Raw genomic sequence first — 9053 nt, forward strand, 5'->3', positions numbered from 1 at the left:
GGGGGGAGGGCAGGGGATTCTGATTAAAAACAGTTTTTGCTCTGGAAATGCTTTTCTACTTAAAACGTCTGGCCACCAAAAACCAAACAGAGCAAACAGGACAGAACAAAACAAAAACAGAACACATCTTTTTGGATTACAGCAGTGGACTCTGTACCACAAATTTCTCTTAGAGAAGTTCATTCTTTCTGGAGCAGTCTGAAGAATTACTGGATTTTAGGCATACAAGACAGTGAGATGTCAAAAACGGAGACAAAATTATTCAGGGTCAATGTGACAGAAACCTTTTTGGGGAGGAGTCTCCATTTCAACCACAAAACTGACCTGGGAACAGGATCTGCTTGGGGAGCTGAATTCTCAGAAAAAAAGCCGCTGTTATGTGGAATCTTCCTATTTTGTGACTAAGAAACCCTGGTGTTAGTATTACTAGGCTGCTAAAATCAGAGGCAATGAATGCATCCGCCAATATCCAGATTCATTCATTTTCCACATCCCACAGCAAGGGAGTACATTTTCAACCAATGCATGGTCACCACATATATGTTTAAACTTAACTTTGGCACACGTAGTAACACTGAAAAGGCACCTGTCTTCTCCCCTCTTTCAAGTATGCTGGGGGCAGAGCAGATGCGTAGTGAAAAGCTCAGGGTAATGCACAATCAGGTGAGGCTCATTCTCGGGTGACCTCTGAGTAACAGGGCAGGGGAGTCATTGCCATGCATGGGTTCTGCTAACCTTTCTCGCTAAGATTTGCAGAGAACTAATGAAAGAGAAAATTCTGAAATAAAAGGCAGGTAGGTGTTCGGTCCACAAACCAAGGAAATCACCTCCACTTCACTGTCCTTTTTCCCCTCTTTTGACTCACAGCTCAAAGCCTGTGCTGAGGTTGGTGTAGAGCGTGATCATCAATGGCAGGAGGCCCATCACCAAGTCCCAAATCACCTTGTCATCAAGTCCCAAATCACCTTGTCATCCCTCATACTAGACGGCCCCTAGGCAGATACCAGGTACCAGATGTTGACTGGGCATGAAAAATAATTAAAGGGCGGATGGACTGTAAGAATTCAAGAGATAAAGTCACATTTTAGGTAGGGTAGGCAAGACTTTATCTTCAGAATAATTTTCCATTCTAGTCTCTGCCATCAAGCAGGAGACATCCAGTTAGAAGGGTGACATGATTTGGTTTCATGAAGAAGCCATGGTTAACATTCAATGCCTTTGCCATCTTTCTAGCAGAACATGCCATTTTTGCTGTCAGGACAAGAAGTCAGAAGGAACGTCAATGTGATATTGACCTGAAGCCTATCTCAAATCTTCTAAACAGTTAGAATCACCGGGCTATAAACACATTCCCCTGCAAAATACTTTTTGTCTGAATTTCCCCAAGTAGACTTGCTTTTTAGATGATGTGGTCACACTTTCCCCTTGTGTTTTTAGGAGTGGTAACTTTCTTTGGAAGAAAACCATTGCACTGGTAGTGTACTGTGATGGAATGCAGGTGAAATTTTGGCTATGTGGCCTGGAACTCTTTCACAAGGTTGTACCAAACATGTAAAACCAAACAAAACAAAACTCAAAGCTCTCTTTTTGTGTGTGGGTGTATGTGTGTGATTGCCTTATAAAATGGTTGAAGAGGCTTTCATATAAGTTTATAGCTTCCCCCGCTTTTTTTTTTTTTTTTAACAAAGTTGTTTATGAGAATACTACTATCTTTATGTTTACCCCTGAGGGTTGTTCTGGGTCTCACTGGAAAGACCTCATTTTTTGGGAAGCCCATGGGGCCAGACTAATACCCTTCCTTGTTCAGTTCCCAGAACATGAGGTCAGTGTAGGCGAGCCAAAGCAAGGCCGTGACATTATCTTCAGTGTGAAGACCATGAGGATGTGACCCCCTGCCCTTTGGAAAGTCCAAGTCTGTGACACGGACACTTCCCTATGGAAGAACGGGACACTGCGGCAAATTCTCTGGCACATCGTAGCATTTTCTACCCAAGAGCCAGGTGTGGCCAAGGAGAATGAGGATGTATCCCTTGGCATACTGACACAAGTTTCTGTCTGGTCTCTGATCTCGTAACTCTTTACATTTTATAGCTTTAAAATTGGTTTTATTCTACAGTTTTTTTTCTTTTTGGCCATCAGTCTTAAACATCAATTATACAGAAGAGACAAATGGCCTTCATGTTTATCCATGGCTTCATGCATGACCCATTCCCATTGACTCCGCTCCAAAAACATTCAGGCATGGAAGCAAGGAAAGAATCCCACACCAGACACGTCACCTCAAGTACTGCACATGATACACAAACATCTTACATGAGAAACACTTGGGAACAGCCTTTGCCATCACACATGTGGACACCTTCGTACAAAGATTATTCTTGACTGAGGAAAAGAAATATATGGTCATTGGTTTCCATGCACATTTGAGGAACTGATACTGTAGTTCTTAATCACGGTGGAGGGAAGAGTCACTGTTTGTCATCACATAGGGTAAATTTTCCCCATAGAACCTCTATACCCCACACCCAAAGAACAGAATGTGGCACGTGACAGAGTGTCTAAAGGTAATTATTGAATAAATATGTGACTTGCGGATCTACCAACACTTAAAAGGGATAAATCACGTCACCTTCCCTTTTAAGAATTCATTGTTTGAGAAGGTTCTCTTTGAGGATAAGTGCAAAGCATTCAGAACCCATGAGGCGCCATGGATGGCTCTCCGTGGTGACTTCAGGGGGGACTGGTCACCTCCGCAGCACTGAGGAGGAGCACAGAACCAAGGTAGAATAGTTACAATGACCCTTTAATGAATGACGTGGAAGCATCATACCAAGAACTTTCAAGCTACTAAATTAAAAAATCAGCCGTTTGAACACAACCAAAGGCTTGAGCATGTTCAAGCCCATCCATCAGAGCCGTAATACAACAGCCATTCAAGTAGGTTCTTTCCATAGCTGAGTTGCCCAGGACCTTGGTTATTCAAAGTTGGGAGTCGATAGGCCAGGGGGTAATAAACAGCCTACACTCAGAATGCCCTACCCCCACTCGCTGTTTGTGACCTCTCAAGGACACAAGACGGGGGACATCCTGAGGGGGTGTGGACACTGGCCCTGTGTGGGTCTTCTCTGGAGTCTCAGCTCAAGCATTTTGGTGAAAAAACGCAGATGAGTTCAGGCAAGGGTCAGGACTTCATATAACTGGGCAAAAATCCTGCATTTGGTTACTTGTTATCTTTCTGGTGACATTTCTTTTTGATATTCACTCTTAAGGGTGATAAGACATTCCTCCTTCTCCCAGTCTTTCTAGGGCATAGATGAAAAGTTACCTTCCTATCTAAACAGACAGGATTAGTGAATCCACTCTGACCGATGCACTTGGAGTCACCCAGATGTTCTGTGACCCCGGGGACTTTGTACTGCTTCAGCCCGAAATGTCTTTCCTCCACCCGCACTGTCAGTTCATGTCTGCTTGTCCTTTATGGCTCAGGGACCACCCTCATCTTTCAGCCGGCCTGGGCAAGGCACCCCACCAGAATTTGAGGGCCCACAGCACCCCCCACTGAGCTGCCTCTGCCTCACACACGGACGCAGGCTGCTTGCCTGGGGGTACCCTCCCTCAGAGGTGACCGACGTGGGAGCCATTTACTTTTACTTCTGCACATCCGATGCTTAAAACATAGTAGTGTCAAATAAATGTTTACTGGGGGACCGTTTGTCAGTATCTTCGCATATGTACATTCCAGAATGTCAGGCCATGATTACAGGTTTGCGTTTGATGAAAATTTATTAAATAGTGATTCATTCATGTGTGAGTTAGCATTTCATGCACAGCCTCAGTATTGCAGAATCCACACTGACAGGAGCTTCTGCTCACAGACCCGGTGAGGATTTGGAAGAAATGGCTTTAGACTTAGAACAAAGGTGTGACATCTGGCGAGAAGGACAGAACTTTTCCAGGTGGGTGAGGCTAACGGCTGGTTACCTTTCTCTGAAGGTTTGCTAATGATGAGGGAGAAGACAGGCTGAGGAAAAAGCATAAGCCCACACCTTGCAACGTCCCCCCACCCTTCACTCCTGGGTGGGACATGTGTGACATTCTTCCAGGAACCTCCCAACGAAATGTTAATACCTTGCTAGTGGGGAAAACAACCTTAACCTGACAATGGCAAGACCTCCGGTATAGTATCTTGCAGGTATCTTGTAGGTATCTTGTAGGTTGGTCTTTAGCATATGAAAGTTCTTTTGAAACCTCCCTTTTCCTTATTTCCCCCAACTCCCGAGTACATAATCAGCCACTCCTCAAGACCCCCGGGCAGCAGCTCTTTCTGCCCACGGGTCCTGTCCCCGTGCTTTAATAAAACCACCATTTTGCACCAAAGATGTCTCAAAAAATCTTCCCTGGTCGTCAGGTCCAGACCTCACCCCACTGAACCTCACCTACATTCCCAAACCACATCACTAAGGCTTTTGTGCCCCAGAAGCTGGAAGGAGGCACAGACACCACAAGCCAGGGTGGGACAGCTACCCCCAGGAGGCTTCCGATGGCCAATTGTCCCTCCATGGCGGACTGGCTGCCTGAGCCCCAGAATCCTGATCACCCCAGGAGGAAGGCTGCACATTCCTGCCCACCTTCCTCCCGTACACAAACGCGACTCATGCATCAGAGCGGAGAAAGGGGAGAGACGGGGAAAAAAGTTCCTGTGATTGGAGGAATGGATCCGCTCATGCTGAGATCAAAGGTCAACAAGTGGATTAGACTGGGGGGGAAGAGAGAACCTTTTTTGCCCCATCGGGGTTCTCTTGGAAGTGAGCTGCTATGTTGCCTGGAGTGGAGGTTTTCAGAGGTGTGTGGCAGAAACGGCCTAGTGTTCCAGTGAATTGCTCAGGGGGCAGGAGTGGGTGTGTCTGTGCTCTACCTGCCTTCCACGGAAGGGAGCAACTGTAGTGAGTTCAGTTTATCAGAGCTCAGCACATCTGATGTAAATAAAAGGTTCTAACGCTTCCTTTCTTTTTTTTTTTAATCAGTAGTAAAATTTGGCAACTGCAGAGGTTTTGTTCCTCGTTGCCCTTGCTGGCACTTTAGGCAAGGTCAAAGTCTCATGGCGAACTGCATCTGGGGCCCAAATAGAGGAATCGGCCTCAGACATGTCAACACAAATAGAAATCACCAAAGCTCCAGAGCAGTGTTGTTCGAGAACTTTCTGCAGTGATGGAAACCTCTCTGTGGGCTGTCTGGCACAGGAGCCCCTAGCCACATGGGGCCATGGAGCACGTGAAATATGGCTAGTGGGACTGAGGGCTGAATTTTCAAGTTTGTCTAATTTTCATTATAATTAAAACTTGAATAGACTAAAGTGACCTGTGGCTACCATCCTGGATGACACTGCTTCAGAGGGCAATTTTCCCACAAACCGACTTGTTCTAGTGTTACCTTCTCAGTTTATCTCAGGAGCCAAGCAGCAGGCACAGATTCTCACACGTTTCCTACTGCATAGGCTGGGCACCTGTCTTTAAAATCCAGAAACCTGGTCTGAAATGTAATTTTTAAGTGACATTTTAAAATTAAATTTTGTGCTCGCATTTGTGTCTGGTTTTGCTGTCACGAGATCCTGCAAAATGTTTGTGCAATAGGTTTCCCTTTCTGGAAAAGTACCGAGAAGGAATGTTTCCTCTAGACCAGGTCTCCCATCCATGTAGAGAACGGGGAGCATGCACAGACTTCTCCTCTCGGCCTTAGTCCCAGAGGTCTCTGTTCTGCGGGACAGAGAGAACTGCCTGTGATTTTGTTCCTCTGTGGGGGTAAAACTGAACTGAAAATCTTCTTTCCAAAGCCATCATTCAAATTAGAATAGAGGCTTTTCAGCTCAGCTCCACCCAACAAGCTACCTTGGTGTTGTCGCTCTTGGTGATGCTGAGTGAGTGGACACTCACTAAGGCTTTGAGAAGAGCTCTGTCCCCAGATGACCTGCCTGCCTCCTGCTCCTCTCATTACTATGTATCAACCCGCACACCACCTTGGCCGTCATAAGCTGGTGTCCTCCAGGACAGGAGATCAGAAACCATCTGCCACCTCTGGGCAAAGCAGCCTACAGCTGTGCAGGTGGATCAAGCAGAAAGACTAAGAAGACCCGTCAGCTGAACTTTGAAGTCCCTCTCTAAGCACAGCGCTGGGGGAGGTCTACATTTGGGAAACAGGAGACTCCCCTACTTTGTATTCAGTCAGCAGAGGCAACTCACTTCCCAGAACAAATGGCTTTATGAGAATTTTAGGGATGTGTGTAAACACTGTCCTACTTTAACTGAGAGAAAACTCAGAGAAAACCTCTTCCATCTATAGGTAAAAACAACATGGCCAGGTGTCCCATCAGAAGACAGGCTGACGTGAAGCTTCAGGGGGGCTGGTTGGGCAGGGCAGCGCCACTGAACTCCACAGGCAAACTATTCACTTCTAGGAACCTCAAGATATTCTGGCTAACATGCTTTCTCTTTGCCTTTCAGCAATCCTAACACTGACGTGCCAGGCTACCTATCCATCGTCGACAAGTCCTTAATGACGAAGTGCAGAGAAGGCATGCGATCCTTGGCTTTGGGCAAAGGAAATAAAATATATAAACACCCGTAGGCTGTCCCTTGGGTTTCTCCTTCACTCGTCCCCCCGGGAGTGGCCAGCGTCCCCTCGCCCTTGGGCTTCGCACTCACCTGTGCCCCGAGAGTGGCTGAAGTCTCCTTTCACCACGCGGCACGTCTTGCCGTCCCCGCTGCAGACCCCACACCGGTCTTCCTTGGCCGCGGACCCGATGATGCCATCACAGCCAATTTTCTGAATGACCAAAGGGCTGGGTTATTCCAGGTTTAAGACTCAGAGGGATTTTCTAAGAGAATCTCTGCAGGGCTGACTTCTCCCATAGGACCAGCAAGCATGGTGCCTGGGGCCCACCATATTTTCAGAGGCCCGAGAAAATATTTTAAAATCAGAAAAGAAAAAAAAAATAGAATCCAACTTGTAGTATATCTGTCTTTATACCCACATAGTTGTCACACATTTTTTTATTATTTGTTAGAGAGGAGGGGCCATGAAGGCAAAAAAGGCCTCAGAAGTCCCACTGAGGCTGGAAGCCTGACCCTGCAAGCGCTTCCTGAGGCACAGGCCACGCCTCTGACTCCCACACACCTTCCAGAGCGACCGAAACTTCACAGGAATCACATTTCCCTTGGGCTGCACGGGGCACCTCTATCTTGGTTGGAACAACCAGCAGAGCAGCGTGGAGAAGCCACACCGACTTTTCTACTCAGGTCAGGAAGCCCAAAGCTCATTCAGACACGGCTGGAATGAGCCCCTCCACTTCTCCGTTGAGACCTAGCCCAAGAAGACCCCTGTCCTCCAAACCTTTCAAAAAGGCATGGGTGAGGTCAGAGAAGAGTAACCTGACCCTGAGTGGCTCTGGGCAGCACAGCCCAAGTCAGTTCATGAAAAGTGGGGAAAAACTGTGAACTCTTGCTTCTCCTTCAAAAACAAATGCATGAGAATTTTACATTCTGCAAAACAACATACCTAGCGTTAGAGTATAGTGAACACTGAGTGTTCCACTTTCCCCCCTGAAGCGAGTACTTCCAGAACAAGACTGACTTTCCCCATTGCTCTGCATTAGGGATTAGTGCTTCAGGCAGGAAAGGCGTCAATAGCCAGATAACTCAGGCCAAGTTAATTTTGCCCCTTCTCACGATGCTTGGAGGGGTGCTAGCAAGGTGCTTCCCTCCTTGCACCCCACTCCAACAGGGCAGGGCGTGGAGCAGAGCTGGCTGAAAAGCAACTTCCTCTTGGTCCCATGGCTCACCACTTAATCAGAATCCTCTACTTTGTGATGGTAGTGTTGGTTTTTTTTTTTAAAGACTTGTTTATTTATATGAGACAGAGAGAGAGTGAGCATAAGTGGGGGGAGGAGCAGAGGGAGAGACTCAAGCAGACTCCCTGCTGAGTACGGAGCCCAACGCAGGGCTCCCAACCCATGACCCATGAGATCACGACCTGAACTGAAACCAAGAGTGGGACGCTTAACCGACTGAGCCACCCCGGCGCCCTGGCGCTGGCTCTGCAGTAGGAATGTGTGTCCACCTCTCCAGGAGGGTTATCAAAACAGACTGCTGGATCCCATGCCCAGTGTTTCTGAACCAGTAGGTCTGGATGGGCCTGAGAATGTGCATTTATCTCTTTTTTTAAAAGATTTTATTTGACAGGGGGGGTGGAGGGGGAGAAGTGGGCTCCCAGCTGAGCAGGGTGTCCGATGCAGAGGCTCGATCCCGGGACCCTAGGATCATGACCTGAGCTGAGGGCAGATGATTAACCAACTGAGCCATGCAGGCTCCCTGGGAATGTGCATTTCTAACAAGTTCCCAGAGATGCTGCTGCTGCTGCTGGTCGGGATAACACTCAGAGAACCACTGCATTATGGAATGCTCTATGAAGAGCAAATGTGTGTTCTTCCTAAGCAACAGTCCCAAGGTCTCATCCTGGGATCCCTTCATTTCTTTATGGAAGAATTATGGGAAAATCACTGTTGTGTGTCCAAAAATGGTAGCATAACAATATGTTTCAGTGAAGACCTGAAGATCTGCTAAGTACTGAAAAAGGTTAGTGCAAAAATGACCATTAAGAAAACTGAGGAAGATTTTTTTGACAGTTTCCTTGGCTTTGCAGAAGCTTTTTATCTTGATGAAGTCCCACAAGTTCATATTTTCTTTTGTTTCTCTTGCTTTTGGAGATGTATCATGAAAAAAGTTGCTGTGGCCGATGTCAAAGAGGTTGCAGCCTATGTTCTCCTCTAGGATTTTGATGGATTCCTGTCTCACATCGAGGTCTTTCATCCATTTGGAGTTTATCTTTGTGTATGGTGTGAGAGAGTGGTCAAGTTTCATTCTCTTGCATATAGCTGTCCAATTTTCCCAGCACCATTTATTGAAGAAACCGTCCTTTTTCCACTGGATGTTTTTCCCTGCTTTGTCAAAGATTAGCTGCCCAAAGAGCCGAGACTCCATTTCTGGGTTCTCTATTCTGTT

The 9053-nt window shown here is 46.8% G+C and overlaps 1 protein-coding gene across 1 annotated transcript in view; it reads right to left on the bottom strand.

The window, feature by feature from the left end:
* The window catches only part of ADAMTS17 (ADAM metallopeptidase with thrombospondin type 1 motif 17), a 353798-nt gene that overhangs the window by 104502 nt on the left and 240243 nt on the right, over nucleotides 1-9053 (bottom strand). Inside the window, 2 exon segments of the mRNA XM_034667944.1 lie at nucleotides 2314-2382; nucleotides 6699-6819. Of these exon segments, the coding sequence (XP_034523835.1) occupies nucleotides 2314-2382; nucleotides 6699-6819 (190 nt within the window).

This window comes from Ailuropoda melanoleuca, chromosome 9 (assembly GCF_002007445.2).
Source record: "Ailuropoda melanoleuca isolate Jingjing chromosome 9, ASM200744v2, whole genome shotgun sequence".
NCBI classification, from domain to species: domain Eukaryota; kingdom Metazoa; phylum Chordata; class Mammalia; order Carnivora; family Ursidae; genus Ailuropoda; species Ailuropoda melanoleuca.